At 49.7% G+C, this 20,500-nt stretch overlaps 1 protein-coding gene across 2 annotated transcripts; it reads left to right on the forward strand.

Annotated features, from left to right (window-relative positions):
- Positions 1-21: 21 nt before the first annotated feature.
- Positions 22-19,090, forward strand: LOC127054868 (uncharacterized). 2 transcript variants are annotated; one of them, XM_050961214.1, is made up of 12 exons: positions 22-154; positions 2,374-2,560; positions 4,560-4,590; positions 5,060-5,220; positions 7,017-7,098; positions 7,690-7,870; positions 7,965-8,032; positions 9,767-9,843; positions 11,493-11,593; positions 14,639-14,733; positions 15,528-15,662; positions 18,313-19,090. In XM_050961214.1, exons 2-12 carry the CDS (start codon positions 2,495-2,497, stop codon positions 18,447-18,449), a joined length of 1,134 nt encoding a protein of 377 aa, XP_050817171.1. In that variant the 5' UTR covers positions 22-154; positions 2,374-2,494; the 3' UTR covers positions 18,450-19,090. The 2 variants fall into 2 exon arrangements, with proteins under 2 accessions (XP_050817171.1, XP_050817170.1); XM_050961213.1 differs by having other exon boundaries at positions 23-154; positions 4,557-4,590.
- The last annotated feature ends 1,410 nt before the right edge of the window (positions 19,091-20,500 follow it).

Raw genomic sequence — 20,500 nt, forward strand, 5'->3', positions numbered from 1 at the left:
CCGAGGCCGCTCCTCTCCGGGCCAGGCAGCGCAGGGTGGACTCCATCCCCCAGCAGCCCCCGGGCAGGGCGGCGCGGCGACGGCGGCTGTGCGCGTTTTGAAACCCTCGGAGGGAGAGAAGCGGCGCCCAGAGGGCGCGGGAGCCGCGCAGCAGGTCCGGGAGCCTGTGGCACCGGTAGTCGGGCCCCTCTCCCCGCCCTGGGCTCCCAGCGCGGCCCGAGCCCGAGATCGCCGCCGGGACCCGAAACCCTCCGCTTCCGCCCTGGGCCTCGTCCCCACGGAGACGGCGGGGCCGACGCAGAGCCCCCGCCCCGCCCCTTGCCAGTCCCCGAGCCCCCCCGCCCCCTGCCAGCGCCCCAACCGCCCCAGAGCCCCCCCGCCCGCTGCCAGCCCCCAACCTCCCCTGAGCCTCCCGCCCCGCCCGCTGCCAGCCCCCAATCTCCCCTGAGCCTCCCGCCCCGCCCCCTGCCAGTCCCCGAGCCCCCCAGCCCCCTGCCAGCCCCCCAACCTCCCCAGAGCCCCCCCACCTGCCAGCTCCCCAACCTCCCCAGAGCCCCCGCCCCGCCCCCTGCCAGTCCCCGAGCCCCCCCGCCCCCTGCCAGCCCCCCAACCGCCCCAGAGCCCCCCCGCCCCGCCCCCTGCCAGCCCCTCAACCGCCCCAGAGCCCCCCCGCCCCGCCCGCTGCCAGCCCCCAATCTCCCCTGAGCCTCCCGCCCCGCCCGCTGCCAGCCCCCCAATGTCCCCAGAGTCTCCCGCCCCGCCTGCTGCCAGCCCCCCAACCGCTCCAGAGCCCCCAGCCCGCTGCCAGCCCCCAACCGCCCCAGAGCCCACCTGCTAGCCCCCCAACCTCCCCTGAGCCCCCGCCCCGCCCTCTGCCAGTCCCCGAGCCCCCCGCCCGCTGCCACCCCCCCAACCGCCCCAGAGCCCCCCACCCCCTGCCAGCCCCCCAACTGCCCCAGAGCCCCCTGCCAGCCCCCCAACCGCCCCAGAGCCCCCTGCCCGCCCCCAACCGTCCCAGAGCCTCCCACCCTGCCCCCTGCCAGCCCCCCAATGTCCCCAGAGCCCCCTGCCAGCCCCCCAACCTCCCCAGAGCCCCCCCATCTGCCAGCCCCCCAACCTCCCCAGAGCCCCTGCCAGCCCCCCAACCTCCCCAGAGCCCCCCCACCTGCCAGCTCCCCAACCTCCCCAGAGCCCCCCTGCCCACCTGCCAGCCCCCCAACCTCCCCAGAGCTGCTCCGCCCACCTGCCAGCTCCCCAACCTCCCCAGAGCCCCCCCACCTGCCAGCTCCCCAACCTCCCCAGAGCCCCCCACCCATGAGCCAACCCCTCAACCTGCCCACCTGCCAGCCCCCCCATGCCTCCCCAGAGCCCCCAACCCTGCCCATCAGCCAGCTCCCCACAGTCCCGCCCACCTGCCAGCCCCCCATGCCTCCCCAGAGCCTCCCAGCCCTGCCTATCTGTCAGTCCCCAAACCTCCCCAGAGCCTCATCTGCCAGCCCCCCAGCCTCCCCAGAGCCCTGCCAGCCCCCCCACGCCTCCCCACCCTGCCCATCTGCCAGAGCCCCGCAGCCCTGCCTATGTGCTAGCCCCCCAAAGCCTGCCCGTCCATCTGCCAACCCCCAAACCTCCCCTGAGCCCCATTCCCCACTCATCTGCGAGCCCCCAGCCCTGCCCATCTGCCAGCCCCCAACCTCCCCAGAGCCCCCCAGCCCTGCCCATCAGCCAGACCCCAAACCTCCCCAGAACTCCTCACCCCACTCATCTGCCAGCCCCCTAAAGCCCCTCACCCCACTCATCTGCCAGCCCCCCCAACGCCGCCCCAGAGCCCCATCACCTGCCCATCTGCCAGCCTCCCCAGACCCTTCTGAGACCTCACACCCCATGGTGTGTGTGTGGGGGGAGCTGACCCCCCTCCTCTGCCAACACCCTGAAACCATCTGGCAGATTTCTGTGTCCTTAATGGTGCGGATGGTGGGAGCCCTGGGCTTTCCCTGCCTCCTTCACCACTCTGAGGACAGGGCATGGCCCTGCCCCAGCGTTCATTTAAGGCTCTCACAAAGTGGATGGTGTGTATTTTACTGCATCGCCAGTGCTATGGCAGGGTGCTGTGCTTGGCCTTAGGAGGTAGTCTGTATGGAAGTCTGCTTCTGCACTGCTCTGAATCTGTACCAGTGAGCCTCCATCAGGCCTAGTTTATGAAATCCATTCTGGGTGAGAATTATGTGGGAGTCTCAGGATTTTTAGACCCTGCACTTTGCCCTCAGTCTTATATCGTCTCATTTATTTCTCTTACTATACATGTATATTTATTTTAACTGTAATAGGAGCATAGACTGTATAGGGGGAAAAATCTCTTTGCTGATGGTTTTACAGGTCAATCCAACTATCTTCACCACGTTGGGCTCTGTTCCATCCCTCAGCTTTATACACCAAGGGTTGATCCTAGATTACTTTGTCATTGATAAACAGTTAAAAGCACCTGCCTACCAGCCACATGAACTGGGACACACAGCTCAACTCCATACTGACTGCAACAGACAGCAACGTGGCTAAAATAAAGGCAAGTTCAGCTGCATTGTCATCACTTTCTTGTGGCTTAGACTCTCACTCCGGGAAAGTCCTATTTAAACGAGTTCTGGACCCCTTGGTTCCTTGAACTATGTTGGTAACGTTGCTGTAGGTGAAGTCGCCAGACTGGTTTCTGTAGCTGCTTTGGCTAGTATTTCACTTCCACATATTGTAACTGTTGTAGAGTTCCCTTCCCTCTAGAGACTGGCTGAATGTTTCACGTTGATAGTTGGATTCAGGAAAAATTACTCTCACACAGGTCTTTTTCAGTGCTAGACTGGAGCGATCAAGGCTTCCAGTGTCCCTAGAAGGGATGAAAATGGAAATGCTTCTGCAAATATTTCAAGGACAAAAATGCCCAGGAGGAGGGAGCAATTCCTCAGGGTGATCCAAGGCCCTAGAAGAGAAAAGGGATAAAATGGGAATGCAGCATGGATAGGGCACTGGACTGAGAGGAAGCACCTAATTCCTGTGTAATAAGCAACTTCTAGAACTGGATGGGTGTCCACTGTTTGCAAACATCACAATCCAGGCCTCTTTGCCAAAATAAAATTCAGCTCCATGTTTACTGCAAATGCTTACAGAAATTATGTCCTCAAGGTCCTCTGTGCAGCTCATTGTCCCTTCAATGAACAGAGATTCTCTTGACTTCCCCAAGAAAGTTGGATCTTTTGTTGAGCAGGATTATTGTGTCAGCCCTATAGAAACTTTATTATACAACAGTTCAGAGGAAGGGGTGTGCTCTTTTGGATAGATGCAAGTGGTTTTCTTTAAAGAGCAGCAGATGAGCACCTTGGGTTTTGTCAGGCCTTGCTGCAATATCCACCCCATAAAAGCATGGATCGACATGAAATGGAGCCAATTTGTGGGTAGTATGACATGCAGCTCTGAGATGTATTATTTTATCGTTAGAGCAAGGACAGATGGCTGTGTTATAGAGAAGGCAGCAATAACAGTAGGGGGAGAGTGGTCTAGTACTTAGAGTGGGGAACTGTGCTTTGGGATTGCTGAGCTCTGTTCCAACCTCTGCCCCAATTTACTGTTTGGACAAGCCATGATATTCTCTGTCTCAGTTATCCCCATCTATAAATGGGAGATTATGGGCTATAAAGGGTGCTAGAGGTACACTATTGTTTTCAAGCTACAGGTGCTACTCCTAAGGGCAGGTCTCCCGGCGGGTAGTGATCGATCTATCGGGGATCGATTTATTGGAGGTCGATTTATCGCATCTAGTGTAGATGCGATAAAATCGCTCCTCGATTGCATTCCCCGTCGACTCCGGAACTCCAGCTCACGAGAGGCGGAAGCAGAGTTGATGGGGGAGTGGCAGCAGTCGACTCGCCGCGGTCCTCACGACCAGGTAAATGGACCTAAGATATGCCAGCTGAAGTTGCATATCTTAGGTTGCCATCCCCCCTGGCTAATGTAGACCTGGGCTCTGTAATCAGCCACAGGGGAAGGGACCCATTTGCACTGCAGTTTCAGTCTGGCTAGAGAGAGCTCTAGGAATGCTGTTAGATTTTGCCAAGTTCTGTGACTATCCTGATGTACCTAATATGGTAATTGTTTCACATAATTAAAAACGTGTCTTTGGGAACATTTTTCATAGATTAAAAAGTCAGAAGGGACCACTGTGAAATCTAGTCCGACTTCCCATGTAACACAGACCATAGGACCTCCCTGAATTCATTCCTGTTTCAACTGGTTTCCGTCCTGGATTTGCCATATGTACTTCACCCTTCTGTATCTTTGTCCACTCCTCTATCACTGTTGTTGCAATTTAGTTGATTTGAGGAGTCACCATTGAGAACACGAGGGCACTTTCTAATCTGTCCTCTGCTGTTAACACCTCATCCTGCTTCTGTATGAAGACAGATCCACTGTGGAAAGGAGTGTGAAGTACCCTACCACTCCTTCCTGTGTGTGTAACTTTTCCCTGTCCTTTAGTGTCTTTACCACTTAATCTGGTTTCTCTTTCTCTATTACAGCAGCGTCTGAACACAACCAGCATCTCTTCCAAAGGTAACAACCTGTTTGTCCCAAGCATTTTGAAAAGCACTTGCTACCATAGCATTGAGGTTCTGTAGGAATATCCATTGCGTTGTACAAGCATGTGTTGTTGCTGTGTCTCAGATGGATTATTATACCTTCTTTATTTGTATTGTGTAAGAGCTGTTGATGCCTTGGGTTTAAAATCCAGGTAACTTCTGTACCCACGTAGCAAAGCAATGACCATTTCAAGCCCCTCTTATTGGTTATCCATACAGTGGTTCCATGGTGTGCAGACCTGCCAGTTCTAATGACTCTACATGTGATTGTATAATTCAAGCAGAGATCGGAAAGAATCTAGTTTCTGCTTTTTAAAACTTCAATTTTCCCTTTTCCAAGTTCCCTGACTTGGGCACTAACTGAGGCAAGTTTAACAGTGTGGTAAACAAGTGGGTTCCCTTCCCTGCAGCCCTGGTAACTCCTGTTACTTTTGATCTCTTAGTGGATTTGCTGCTTGACAGAATAAACACTGAGAAGGTTGCATTTGATGAGTCTCTGGCTGGATCTCAGCACTCGTGTCCTACCTGTCTAAGTCTTCCACACTGCAGGATGGCAACAGAGGAGCTTGCAGCCATCAGCAGTCAGCTGCATTTGCAAGCTAAGGTAACTCCAGAGTGCTGATGACATTAGTTCTCTACTAAGGGGAAAGAGACAGGTTTAACTAGCGAGCATAAAATACACACTCCTTACACTGGATGCCCCGGACTGCGGAGATCCTCTCTTTGTCACATGATGGGAAAAGCCTCTCCCTGTTGAGCCAGTGAATGTTGCTCTTTGAGACAGCTGGAAAGGTCTCCACATGAAGATTTGAGGTGTTCCTTTCTCTCCCCATCACCCTGCTTGAGAGTGTGTTGCCTCTGCAGCACTCCCAGTTCCTGCCAGCACGTGGCTGAAGCTGCAGGGACACTTCACATGTCCTCTAAAGGAAAGTAACTGTGAGGGGTTAGATCACAGAACCCCCCCGGGAGCTCCCACCTGATGTGCCCAGACTACTTCTGCCCCTGCTTTCCCTACCAGCTCAGGACTCCACACCCTCCCCTGCTGAGCCAGACACTCCCGTCTGCTCCAACACAGACCCAGGGTCTGAATTACTTGCCCCAAAGCTGCAGGTTTACTTGAAAGCAGCTCACAGAAGTGTTCCTGTCTTTAACACTCAGATGCCCAACTCCCAATGGAGTCTAAACCCAAATAAATCTGTTTTACGCTGTATAAAGCTTATGCACGGTAAACGCATAAATTTTTTGCTCTCTGTAACACTGATAGAGAGAGATGCACAGTTGTTTGCTCCCCCAGGTATTAACACATACTCTGTTAATTAATAAGTAAAAAGTGATTTATTAAATAGAGAAAGTAGGATTTAAGTGGTTCCAAGTAGTAACAGACAGAACAGAGTAAGTCACCAAATAAAATAAAATGCACAAATCTTTGTCTAATCAAACTGAATACAGATAAGATCCTCACCAGTTCCAGAATGCTCCCTTTTACAGACTAATCTCCTTTTAGCTTGGGTCCAGCAATCACTCACATCCCTTGCACACCATCCTTCATTCCAGTTTCTTTCAAGTATCCTGGGGGGTGGAGAGGCTCTCTCTTTAGCCAGCTGAAGACAAAATGGAGAGGTTTCCCAGGGGATTTAAATAGACTTTCTCTTGTGAGTGGAGACCCCCTCTTCTTTCCTATGCAAAGTCCAGCTCCAAGATGGAGTTTTGGAGTCACCTGGGCAAGTCACATGTCCATGCACGACTCTCAGTTTTTACAGGTAGTTTCCATTGTTTACATGCTACCTTGAACGTCTTCAAGTAGACTTCTTATGTGGATTGGAGCATTCCAAGATCCATTGTCCTTTAAGTGTTTCTTGATTAGTACTTAATTTCAACATTTCTTTCTCCAGGAACTGACCAGATGTTCTACTAAGGTTATTTAGAAATCAAGCCAGTACACAGTCAACATTCATAACTTCAAATACAAAAATGATACATGCATACAAAGAGGATTAATCCATTCAGTAGATCATAACCTTTACGGAGATATGTTACATGGCATATGTAACATAAAACACATTCTAAGCATATTTCCATCAAGCCTTATGGGAGGTACCGTCACAGTAACTTCCCAGGAGCACTCACTTTCCTTTCCTCTCTGGGAGGTCCCCTGTATCACTCTGAGCGCTGAATCGTCTCCCTGCCCCTCATCACAGCCTTCATCCTTCCAACAAGGAGGGTCATAGGAGATTCCTTGGAAGCCCTCTATCCTGCTCAGCCGAGTATGGTTGCTTTTGAGTCAGTTTTGAGGTGCCCCGCAACGTTCCCAGCTTCTGAAATTGCACAAAGCAACCGAGTTCTTCCCTGCACTAAATTATTTCCATGTGAGACTTGTTCTCATCTTGCTTTTCCCCCTAGGTCATTGAGTCCCTCACCCAGTCGGTAAATCGACTGAAGCAGGAGAAGGAGCTCCAGCAGCAGCAGATCCATCATCTGGAAGGTACTGATGAATCCCTTGGCTTTGCAGTCATTCTGGGATGTTCAGCGATTGCTCCCCATCTGATTGTTTGGGGTCCTGTTGATGAGACAACAGGCTGTGAGTGCAGCTCCCCAATGAGGCCCAGTCCCATTTCCTACTCTGTTGAATATATAGAGCTCAGACCTAGAGTAGAAACCTGGTGTTCTAACTCATAGTCCTTTGCTCTAACCCTTACGGAATACAACCTTTACATCTACAACCCAGCACGTGGTTTGCATCTTTCACGTGTTCTACTCAAGGGTATCACTTGTTCAGAATATGCCATGAAGACCGGACTCCGCTTATGCCCCAGAGTGTGCTGGCAGAGTGGTGAAGGGAGCTCTTGAACTGGCACTGATTATGCTGTACCGTTTCAGGGGATCAGCAGAGGCCCCCAGTGCCCTGCGCGGTCAGTCCAGCGCCTTACATCAGCCGTGAACTGACTTTTGAGTCCATTGTACTGTGTCGCTTCTTGGCTCTCTGAGCTAAGAGGTGAAAACATTATCCAACTCCTCCCTTTCCCCTTGCAAGCTGAAGCCTAATCATTTTCTGTCCTGTTGTTTGTTGTTGCAGAGGAGGTTGGGCGATTGCATAACAGCCCTCAGAGTGGCTTGGAGTCCCTGCTGGGGCGGAGAATGGAAGGGCTGAAGAGCGAGCTTCGTAACTTGCGACAGCAAGTGTTTCACCAGCCAGATGGAGATTGCACCCCGGATCTGTATCCCAGCTCCAGCGTCATGCAGGAGGTGCATGAGAGGTCAGCTCTGGGCCTTTATAGCCGTGTGAGTCATGGGAAAGTAAGGTTGTTGCTTCCTTTCCCCAGGGGTAACCCTCTCTCTCCTTGATTTCAGCAAAAAGCTCCTGTGGCGAGAATACGAGTGTGTGAGGAGAGAGGTGGAGCAACTGAAGCACAAGCTCAGTGAGTGTTGCTCTGGACTGCTCCCCGTGCGGGTCCTTGCGCTGTGGGCCTGACAGATGACTGGAAGTGGGAGGGAAGCAGCCTGAAGTTAGGAGCATCATGTTGTTTGTTGTAGCGGACAGTTTGCTCAGGAACAGAAGAGTAGGGGATGCTGTGGTGAATTGGCAGAGTTGGAGGGGCAGTGTGGGAGCATGCACAGGGCTTGCTAGCTCAGTCAGACTCCCACCAGGGCATGGGCAGAGCGGTGGGAGAGGAACATGCACTGGGTCTGCCCACTCTGTCTGACTCTGTGTTGCACTGTGGTGCTCTGAGAGATGGGGTCCATTCAGTGAATGGTTGGTGCATTGCAATACACTTCTGTGGCTGTTTTTCAAACTTCACCCCCACCCTATCCTTAGAGAGACAAGAGGGGGAGGGAATTGATAATGACACTGACTTCCTTTGTAAAGTGCTTGGAGATCTACTGCTGAAAAGTGTTATGTGAGAGCTGGCTGCCATTATTATTATTGGGCCTTTCTCAAGGATGCTATGGGATGTCAGGTACACCTCTACCCCAATATAACGCTATCCTCGGGAGCCAAAAAAACTTACCGCGTTCTAGGTGAAGCTGCGTTCTATCGAACTTGCTTTGATCCGCAGGAGTGCCCAGCCCCCGGCCCCCCCGGAACGCTGCTTTACCGCGTTATATCCAAATTCGTGGTATATGGGGCGGTGTTATATCGGGTAGAGGTGTACCTTGACTGGGCATAAACCAGAGACAGTCCTGAAAACGCCTTGGTCTTAGATTATCAAACTGTCTCTCTACTCTTCAAAGTGAATGTGTGTAAGTGACCCCTTCATACTCATAAGCACCATTCAGTCAGAGCGTCTGTTTGTAGTAACTAAGTTTTAACTACATCACTCCTATTAGAGGTGCAGAGCTGACAACAATGGGAGAGGGAGCTGTGTTCTATTCTGGCTCTTGAACCAGAAACAGAATCTCCAGTTATGGGCTAAATTCTGCCCTCCCTATATTGCAGCAGCTTCTGTGGAGGCAGTTAAGTGTCCCACCTGTAACCAAAGGCAGAATTTGAGGTGCGGAATCTTTGGTAATGACATGAAACAAAAGGAACTGAGCTTGACTCTCAGATGCCAAGCTGAGTTTACTGCAGCAGCTTGTTTGCATTCCAGTAAGGCCAAAAGTTCCCAACCAGGATCAGGTCCCCATTGTGCTAGGTGCGGTATAAACACATGGTGAGAGTCAGTCCCTGTCCCAAAGCGCTTACAGTCTGAATAAACAAAACACAGAGTAGGGGAAAGGAATATAACCATCCTTTTTTACTTACTATAAACTGAGCACGTCAAATATAGTCATTGAACGGCAATAAATGGGGAACCACCAATGTCATTTTCACAGTCATTTGTCAGAGTCTGGACGTAAAGGGCTCCGAGTCAGTAACAGCTTTCCCATTTGTGCCTGTTATATAGCTGTGAAAGTAATAGATCTGGGTATTGTATGAGAGTCCCATGGAGATCTGGCAGCTGCTCCTGCTGTTCACGAGTTCTTCAGTAGAATGTAGTCCTGACATGAGAGGTGCCCATTGAGCTTTTGACTGAATATGCACAGAGAAAAGTGAGTGCTGAGGTGACTATTAAAAATCAGGCACGGAACAGAAGTAGATTCTGCTATGACTCAGCTCTGTGGCCAACACCAGTCCAGTTCACTATGTAAAGTTACATTGCTTTCCTTCTTAGACCGACAGGAGGAGGATCTAGTCAATCAGATGTCTGAAACTGATGAAATGAAGAGAACTCAAAGTCGATACTGCAAGGTACATAGCTTTACAGGTTCACCTTCCCCAGGCAAAATCATTACATGCATTTTTAAAGCATGTGATAGTTTGATAACCTGTGGAACTCACTGATTCCAGATGATAGGAAAATTATAAGTAAAGTTCTTAAAAGAGGGGTTAGGCACATGTATGAATAGTAGCTGCAGTGCAAGCAGCTAGAGTAAATGACATTGGCTGTCGATCCTTATGCTTCTGGCGTATACTAATCATCAGCTGGGGGCAGGAAGTATATCGTCTCTTTGGATAGTATTGTAAAACTATCCAGGAAATTTATGGGAGTTTTATATCTTCCTCTGAAGGCTGGAGAAAAGATCATGGATTTGATGATCTGTTCCCATATGGCAGAACCGTTATTTCTCAGGCTTCCTGTGTTAACATTATCTAAAAGTTTTATTGGTGCTGCATTAATCAACACCAGGATATTACTGTGTTTTCCAGTGTGCTTCTGATTTCAGTATTTATTCCTTAGGCTAGAACCAACTCCTGTGTGTACCTGGAATTATAGGAGGGGTACTGTAATCCCTGTTCATAAGGGGCCACATTAATTAAATTAAACACTGAGACTCAATCGTGAGGCCGAACTGTAACAGTTCTCTTTCCTATATAATATAAGTGTTTATCAGACAGTACTGAAAACTAAGATCAGTATGGTTACAGTCTGCAGAAGATGGCTTATTTTTATTTGGTATTGGTATTGCAGTAGTGCCATGACAAACACAGTCCTTGACTCAAAGAGCTAACAATGTAAGAAGACAAGTGACATATGAAGAGTTCAGGAGAAGAGTATATTCAAAATATATACAAGTGTTCATGTTCGTAGAAAAAAGCCGGCATATATATCTAAAAGTTTCTCGCTGTCCCCATCATAGCCACCAGGACTTCGTTGATTTCTTGTAGATGTCACTGCAGAAGTTGGAGGGATTTGGAACAACGGGTAGTGCCCTTACGGGTCACTTCAAGGAGAGCATTCCATGCATAAAGCGTGAAGAAATTTGTGATTGAGGCTAGCAGAGCAGAGGGAGAGAAGGGATAATGTGGTGGGAAACACATGGACAAGTAGGGAGGGGCAGAGTTGTGAAGGGCCTAAAATATGTTGGCGCTAACAATCAGACCTGGCTATACTTCTTAGCTAGTTGCAGCCCCTCTAACCTTTTTAGAAACCACCTGCTGCCTGGCGCTTCTGGACAAGTAGCCCCCATAACCTGCTGCCCAAGAGACTCTGGCAACACATTCTCAAACTGATTGGTGGTTTTTATACATTATGGTTGGTCAAAATGCAGTCAGTGGGCCAAGCATGGACAGCAGAGATCTACAGTATGGCCCTAATTTCCATTAAGGAGGCTAGGTCAAGAGGTACAGGTTCCACTATGCTGTACCCCATCTTGATCTGAGCACACCAAACTGTAAAGGAACATAAGCCCACCACCTTCTGTGTTGGAAAGGTGAAGTGCTTGTTGCCATGGATAGCATGTTTTGTGTCAGCTGTGCTTTTTCTAGGCTGTTCCAGGTCTGTACAGAGAGCAAGTCACACACGCATGTTCTGCTGGGCTCAGCACTGCAGTGTAGAATCAGAGGCTCTTTGTGGGGTGCACTTTTGGCAGTGACTGACTGTCCCCCCTCATCCACAGATGCTGGAAGATTTGATGATCAGTCACAAAACTCAATCTGATGACTTGGACAAAGCCAGGTTGGAGACGCGGAGCACCCAGGAGGAGCTCGGCCACATCAAGTAGGGGACATGCACCTTCCACGGGTCTTATGGGACATGTGGCACCACATGTGTGCATGCACCATGCATTGCTGGCAATATGGGGTGCATTCCTCATCCAGCTGAGCTCGGCACATAAGCTGCAAGTGCAGCTCCTCTTATATCCAAGAGATATTTCACCACAAACTACATGGGAATGGCACAAGTGTGCGCTCTGCTGTGAGACCACTGTTCAGTGCCCCCGTGTGAAAGGAGTTGTGGGTAATATCAGCTCAGTTGCTAGTAGGCAGGTGTCCAAATCACAACTAACACTAATTGACCCTTTGCTTGCACCCTCAGAGAAGTCAGTGCTGAATTCCTCACTTGCTTCTAGAGGGGGTCTCTGCGGGTCACGATTGAGACCTGTTATCGAGGCAGTGTGGGGAGGGCGTCACTGTACCTGCTTGGCGGATAGATAACATCCATCTCCAGGGTTGGCAATCCAGCGCCTTGGCCAATGAGGTATTCCAGTTTTTAAATGCATAAAGTGCCAAACTGCGAGCCCTGGAGGTTCCAGAACGTGGGCAGCTCAGTTCAAGCTTGCCCCCTGCCTAGGAGAGGAGTCCCAACTAGGGGCAGATGGAGAGTTCAGGCTCAGTGATCCATTCAGTCTTTGATCTCTCTGCTGAGGCAGCAGACTAGGGGAGCAGTTGTGATGGTATCTGTTTGTTTGTGATGGAGACACCTATACCTTGAACTAGACTGAGTCCCACAGGGAAAGAGCAGCCATTCCGTGTGAATGACTTCTTGCTGTTCCTATTCTGGGCTGACCCTAGACTGTTGGCCTGGAGATGAAAGGCTCCATATCTAATCACGGCTCTCCTGTGCCCTCTAGTCCATGTGGCTATACACTGTGTAAGCAAGCATGCTCATGTTCCCCCTCCACAAACCCTCTACCATGGGCACTGGCTGACTCCTGAAGCTCCTTCTCTGTCACTCACTGAGTGAACCCACTTGGCGCTGGTCAGAAAGTGGTGATTCCCCTGTTTAGTTCTTTCCCTTTCTATCACCTCAGCAGGAATTCCCTTCTGCCTGGGGCCTCTTCTCTTGAAGAGACGCCCACTTGTGTCCCTTAAACCCCTGCACCACCCTGCTCTCTTCTTGCTTTCCTGTGCTGTCACGTTCCCATGATGGACCGTGCCGAGAAAGGAAACTGACTCTACTTTTGGCTGCGATCTCCACACAGCTGGGCCTTGCAGACTCTGGCCTTTTCCCTGGAGAGGATGGTGACATTAGAGCTTTCCCTTCAATGATTCTTAGCTCTGTGCTACTGTTCGTTTAATTGTGCCCTTGTTTTTTCAACCCAGCTGACCCAGGGGTATCTGGGGATTCTGTGTGTGCCACTGTCTCTAACCCTCTTTCCCACACACCCAGGTGCCACAATGGGATAACGTGTCACAGGAATGCCAATCACCCCTTCAGTTGGCAGGCAGTGTTTCCTCAATGGTGTGCCCCAGATCTCCCTTCCTACGGGAGCACTCTGTCCATTCATTAACATCAGGCTGATACTGAAGACCTTTGCAATACAGCAGGGCTGGGACTATTTATTAAATATTTGTTCCTGGAAGGTCTTTATTTGGAATCCCTGTGTTCTCTAGAGATGTAGCAGGTAAGTCAATGCCAAGCAATATCGCATAGAGCCGTTCATCCTGAAGGATCTCAAACAGTGTGCAGCGTGGTGACACCCACCACTGCAGTGCTGTCACTACTGGGTAGCACCTGGTAGGCTCTTTACCACCCAACAGCAACACTTTACAACAGTTTGGGGCAGGATGTGATGCATATATTGTCTACCTGAAAATGCATGGGGTGGGAGGAGCCTAGGAAGGCAGAGTATAACTATAGTAGAACCTCCAAGTTACAGACACCTTGGGAATGGAGGTTGTTCATAACTGAACAAAACATTTTGGTTCTTTCAAAAGTTTACAGCTGGACATTGACTTAATACAGCTTTGAAACTTTGCTGTGCAGAAGAAAAATGCTACTTTTAACCATCGTAATTTAAATGAAACAAGCACAGAAACAGTTTCCTTAGCTTGTCAAATCTTTTTTTTTTTACTTTCCCTTTTTTTTTTAGTTGTTTATGTTTAAGGCAGCACTGTGCTGCATTTGCTTTTTGGGGGTCTCTGCGGCTGCCTGATTGCGTACTTAAATGCAGCACGTGGATGACTGGTCAGTTTGTAACTCTGCTGCTCCTAACTCTGAGGTTCTCCTGTATTGCAAATAGAATTGAGCTGGGACACTGGAGACGCATGCTTGGCCCTTGCAGCCATGAGCCCTTCACATCACTCGGCAGTGCCCCATCTGATGGGCACATGCAGCACTGGCTGGCTCTGCAAGGAACCATGTCCAGGTCTCTCCTTGAGGGAGATTGATGAGGAATGATACTAAAAACATTCGGCATTCCCTAGTGTTTTCCAGCCAAGGATCTCAAAGCCCTTTTCAGACACAGTTCATTCTCACAATCTTCCTCACCATCACCTCAGCGAGGTAGACGGGGAAGAGAACAGTACCAGAGCTGGGACTGGAACCCAGGTGTCCTGACTTCTTTTTCTCTCTTCTGATACCCCCGTTAGTTGCTTATATTCACTCCTACTCCCCAAAATCCATAAATAACCATTAGTGTTCTTAGTGGAAAACATCTGTGGAAACATCCATGGTCCAGCATGACTCTGTTATTAGAATCTCCTTGATGAATTTGCTCTGACATCAGAAACCAAACTTGCCTCCTGTACTATAATAACCCACCATGAAGGATGTTATGTCAACTCAGTGAGTCATCTCCAATAATGAGATTTAATTGCAGTTCTCCTGTAATTAAGTATTGATTCTCTTTCCCTTTCTGTAAAAGCCTCAGGTCTCCCTGCCCCCTATGCCCCACACTCCACATACAACGAGTTGCTCAGCAGAGCTGAATCCACCTTGAACCATGAGTTTACCAAAATCCCAAGAATGAATTTTGTCTCTCTCCTGGCAGCTGTTTCTGTCCCTGGAGCTAATCAGTATTGTTGGTTTTGTTTCAATCAGATCCACGGTCACTGACCTGAAAGACCAAATGAAAAATCTGCCCTTGGAAGAGAAGTCATACGCTAAGCCCGTAGAAGAAGGAAGTGCTTATGGGAGTAAGTGATGCTAGTCCTTCTGGCAGAGCTGGTTGGGAATTTTCTGACAAAATAGAGTTTCGTTGGCAAATGCTGGTTTGTTGAACCTGAAATGCTTAGTGGAAACATCCTTGGGTTTGACAAACTTTCATCAAATCACAGGCAGGTTCCAATGGAAACCTGCCTGGTTTGGTGGTGGGCTCCCAGGGTCCATGGCTCTGGGGTAGCCCCACCATGTGGACTGCCTGGGGGCCAGGGAGCAGGGGGCTTCCTTGGTCTGTGACTCTGAGCAGCCCTCCCATGTCAGGGATTGCAGGCTCCCTGCCTGAAAGCCTCAGAAGTCCTGGATCTAACTGAGGCTCGACTCCCTGGTTTGCAGCAGAGAGCCTGGAAGTTCTGAGAATTCTAGTAACGTTGCTTTGTTGGACTCCTTCTCCGGATAACCGCTTCCCAAGGGCAAGGAGTAGTTTATGGGTCGGGGATGGCCAGGAATCTGGCTGGCTTCTCTGTTTCCTTCATCTCTCCTATGATCCTGCTTGGTTTGTCTTTAACCACGGAGTCAGAGATGGGAGAGTTCATTGCAGGGGCATTGCCCCCAGTGCGTGTCCGGTGCATGTCTAGTCTCAATTTACATGATTCAGGGCCTGGCTGTCCATCCCTTTGTTCAGTTATTTACACCAGTGCAGAGTAGGAGTACGATGCTATGAAACCAGAATGGTTGTATTGCTTATGAAGACAGTGAGGAATCAGGCCTATGCTCTTTAACCATGAGCTCAGCTCTTAACTTATCCTGCCTGTTGGTGTGTTTCTCTTAGTGGAAAGCAATAATTTGTTGAGAGAAGAGGAGATATTTTCTTCCTCCCTGAGTGATGATTCTGCCTCTGAGCTCAGTCTCACAGATGTCAGCTCTGACGAGCTCTCTAGTGCCACAGAGATTAAGGAGCCTGAAGGTAAGAGAAGTATGGCTGGCTTAGAAGCCCTTGGTACCCTAAGAATATAGTTGTTTTCAGTGGGAATGTTAGATGTGTGACTGCCTTGTGGGGAGAGGGGAATCTCTTTGTATGTCCAGTCCCTGTTTTGTGTCCCTAAAAGTGTTGCAGTATTTGTAATGCCCAAACCAAGGTCAAACTCACAACTTCACAAGAGCCCTAAGGCTGTGCCCAATGTAGGTGCATGTATTTGGCATCTAAATGTGTGAGGCAGTATGGTCTAATGGTCAGAGCATTGGATTAGGAGTCAGACTTGGTTCTAATCCCAGCTCTCCACTTGTTAACAGATTTACTTTCCAGGGCTCCTTGTCTGTCTGCTGTCAGGCCTAATCAGGTGGAAGGTGCTGTGTAAACAGAAGTATGATTTTGCATAAAACAGAGCATACTGCATCCTCTCACACCTTTACTCTTGAGTGGCAGCCCTGAGGAGGGAGGGACAGTATCTTCTAGCATGCAGTGACCCAGAGGCTTTCCTTTGCGTGCTGCTATCTAGTCTGTCCAAGTTGTGTACTAAAGATCGAGACTGTTTGTGGTCTGAATTGGAGAACGTCACTTTTCCCCCTTTACCAAAGCATCTTATCTGACAAGGACAATCTAGAATGCTGGCTGTGATGATTTGGGGACTCCCATCTACACAGCTTGTGAACTGATTAGTATTGTGAAGTTGTTGAGAAATTTTTGTATCATGGAATGCCTTTATGTATATATGGTATCCACCATGCTTGTGTCAGGTCTGTCCATACTAGGGACAGGGGTGGGTGGCCAGAATTTAATGGCTGCCTATCCAGGTGGAAACACCTGAATGAAAATGGATTAGTTGAGGCCAGAAGATACTTTCCCCAACTTGTCTGCAGGGCGTGGGGGAAGTGGAGAGAATGGAAAGGTCAAAGACAGGCATGAGAGAGTTTAAACAGCCCCTGAGAGCCACACGGGGAGTTTTGGGCAGGAGAGGGTAAGGAGATAGAACAGCCAGGGTCAGAGAGATGAGATGGGGAGAGGAGGTTCCGTGTTTCAGAACGCAAGCTAGGCACTGCAGCAGAAGGACCCTGGATGGCCCCAGAGGACTCTGATACTAGCCCAAAGAAAGCTGAGTAGTAGTGAGGAAACTGAGTCAGGGAAATGCAAATAGAGTTTATTGTTTGTATCGATCTGTGTATTTCTTGTGCAGTTAAGTAACAAGGTGTGGTAGGAGAGTCCTGTGCAAAGTGTCTGTGTGCTGCATGTTGCTCCTAACACACGCCCTTTGAAGAAGTAAACGACAGACCCAGAACACCCCCCAGCTGGTGTTCTGAGAGAGGAAATGTTTCAGCTGGGGGGGGTTGGAGGAGGATGAAGAGGAAGAAAAACCTGAGTGGCCATCACTGTTTCCCAGGGGCTGAGCAATGGGCTGCATAGTCACAGCTCTCAGGAGGGTGTGCTAGATAGTGGATCTGCACCTTGAGGGTGAGCCTAGAGGCCCCCAAGATAGGGACAGTACGTGGGTTCTGTTCAGACGTTGGAGGCTTACAACAGTCTGGTGAGTGGCCAAGAGGGGCGCTTGACTGGACCTGTGACACTGGCATCCAAAGCACTTGGATCACGGTTAAAACTGTGGTGCCCTATGGTGTCCGCTGTTTGAGCCTCCCTTCCAGTCTTGTTTCAGGGTAACGTTAAGCTGCAGTATGAGGGCCATTTATAATGCTACCAATAATAATAATAATACTTAGCATTCCCCAGGGGTGCCAGGAGGTCAGTTTTTAATGTCACTCCATATTTGGTTTGGTGCTGACACTCAGCCAATGAGGTTAGGAAGGTGAAAATCACCGATTTTCAAAAGGCTCATCTTCCACACTCTATATCCCTTTGGATTTCAGCATTGCTTCAGGATGTTAAAGACCCTTTTGTTTGTATTAACACTTAGCCCTGGGGGAATTCCCAGCTCCAGGAATAAAGGGGTAATGTTCTTTTAAAGGAAATTCATGCCCTACTTCAGTAAGATGCTTAAGATTCTCGTGAATGGGGGCTTTAAGGCACATGAAATTGCCTTGAGTTCTGTTTTTTCTAAGTACAAATCCTGCTGAGTCAGTCTTTGCTAGTAAAGCTGCTACAATTAACAGCTTTGCAGATGCAGTTGTAACATGTCCAGTTGCTGTTGGGATGTTCCCTAAGCAGTCTCCCCAGGACATATCGAGGGGTTAAATTCCCTTCTCCAATATTACTTGCAGGCACATGCCAGGGACTGAGTTTAACTTTTGATCAGCAAAGCCCTGTCAGGTGACATGCATAATTGCATAAGAGGAAGCTAGTTATCCTATGTTATTGGTAGTAAATATTAATATCCTAGTGGAGTGCCCAAAGCCTGCTAGGAGGCAGGGGGCCATGATTAAAAAATATTTGCCAATATAAATTAGTCAAACCCACATTGTCAATGTATTTTCTTGTATTTGTATTTGCCTGAGTAGATGACAAATCGGCATTGCTTCAAGTTCATTGGTGACTCCAAACCAGCAGCAGATCAGCTTTGCCATCACTCTGCAGTTACAGGGAGGTCGTGGGCCATTTTTCTTGGTTGATGGTGAGGACTTGAGCCTGAGTCCAGAGTATGGCTAACTCCTCTGCAATGTGTCTGTAGGATCCAAAGACTTCTCCATCCCAAGCCTGGAGCTGGAGGACGGCACCCCCAAGGAGGAGGCTGGAAGCATGTCGGATGAGGACCTCAGCAGTGACCTGTTTGACAGTCTGCCTGAACTTAATCTGAGTGATCTCTAATGCTTAGCCAAAGAAAGCCCCCTTCTGTCAAATAAGAAAAATTAAAGATGGAAAGGGAATTGGCATCTCAAAATGGACAGGCTCCTCTTCTGAACTGTCAGCCACTTGGGCAGAGGGGGGTGGAGGGGTGTTGCAGTGGCCCAAAGTGATCCCTTTGCGGGGAGATGGGCTCTGCACAGCCTGGTATCAGGCAGTCTGCACCTCAACTGACTGACTTTCAAGCACTCTCCAGAAGAAACTGACTGGGTTGTGTATTTCTGAGCTTCAGGTTGTAAGATCTGTTCTAACTCTGTCAGCTAACGTGCTGGGCACGTATATGGAGACCTGTTCTGCCCTCTCTGCATGGGTGGGGAACAGAGCCCTGGTAGGTGATCCATACATTTACCCAGGTAAGTGTCAGAAGCCTCTAAGTGGCAGCTGAGTTTGCCAGGTGCTGGTAAATCCCTTCCCATGCAGGTAATTGAAGTGGTTTAAAAAGCTCCATTCTTGGAACAGTGTTTTCATGTCATTCATAAAAGGAAAATTGCTTTAAGGAGAAGAAGGCTGAAATGGAGAGAGGCTGTGGCCTAAAATCCTGCCATTCCCATTCTTCAGGCCTTGCACATCTGGGGTGTTTTAAATAAAGTTTTCCTAAGTAACTACTCTGATTTTACAGGAGCTACTTTATAGCCGGGGCTGGGGGAGGACAAGGGGAAGGAGGGGGGGGTGTTAGGTGAGAGTCGGAGGGGAGTAGGTGTGCTTGACATTCCAGGTCCAGCATTAGTGAGTGAGAGGAGGAGTCTAAGGGGCTGTGAAACAGGAGAGACACAGAAATGCCACTAACCTTTCCCTGCCTCCTACCCTTCGCTGAGATACCAGTGTTGCTCATCCTGAAAAGTGGGTAGCAAAGGGGTGTGGCACTGATTTGGGGGTTACACTGTTTAGTGGAGTGTGGTAGAGCTCAGTGTCTGAACAGCCAGCCAAGGGAATAAATAGCCTGGGAATGAAATTCACTGTTGGTGTTAAACTGGGAGTAGCAGCAGCCAGGTGAGTCATCAAGGACCAACAGAGCAGAGACACAGGCAGAAAGTGCTCCAGTGCCATTTAGTTTGTATATTTGGGGAAGCGTAATGACAATTCCCACCCTGGAAGGGACAGGAAAGCTGGGCCGTGGTGACCCTGCTAGAGACCTGCTGTGGTGAGAGTGGGTGCCATGTTTAGTATGGTCTTGCAATGGGGGATGGCTGCCAGAAAGGCTGGTGCAGGATGTGAGTGCTTCCTCTCTAAATAACTGGTGTGTGACTCTTGCCACCATACTGGGGTCAGTGCTAGGCATCTCCTTGCCAGAACTTTATTCCCACCCCGGTCGGAGGCCAGAGAGGAACAAGGGAAAAGATAGAGGGGCAGAGGTTAACTCTGCTAATGAGGCAGGGCTTGGCCGAGTGAGGATGGGTGGAGGGTGGAAAGACAGGAATTATTTCAGGTGCTAATACAATGTGCCTCTCACGGTGGTAGCTACAGCCACTTTAGAGATTAGGCTGAGAGCAGTTGCCTTCTAAACGGGGAGCAGCTGCTTCCCAACTGCCCAGCACCCAGCTCCGCTTCCTTGGGGAGGACCACAGGGAGTGAATGGCAGCCACTAGCTTCTGGTTGGGATACCAGAGCCTGCCTGGACAGAGGTGAGACTGCTGGTGCTCGGTTGGGACTTGGTGCTGCCTCATGGCCCTGGAATCCAGAAACTAAAACTGGACAAGGCCCAATGGAATGATGGTGCATTGCCCAGCACCTGAGCTGGATGGTCTCCGAGCTGGCCTACAACCTGGCTGCCTGAAAAACGAATGAGGTGATTTTCCCTGAAAGCTCCGCACAGTCCCTTTTGGAAGATGCCCGATTCCCCTTCCCTTCCACTGAAACAGGCACAGACAGTGCTGAACGTGGCTGTAGTATTTACACCCGTGGAGCTCACGAGCGTGACAAAGGCAGGCAAGAAGTTTTACAGATGGGGAAACTGAGGCACAGAGTAATTTACTAGTGAGTTGGGGCAGCACTATGATTAGAACCTAGGAGCCCCA

Source organism: Gopherus flavomarginatus, chromosome 7 (genome assembly GCF_025201925.1).
Source record: "Gopherus flavomarginatus isolate rGopFla2 chromosome 7, rGopFla2.mat.asm, whole genome shotgun sequence".
Taxonomy (NCBI): domain Eukaryota; kingdom Metazoa; phylum Chordata; order Testudines; family Testudinidae; genus Gopherus; species Gopherus flavomarginatus.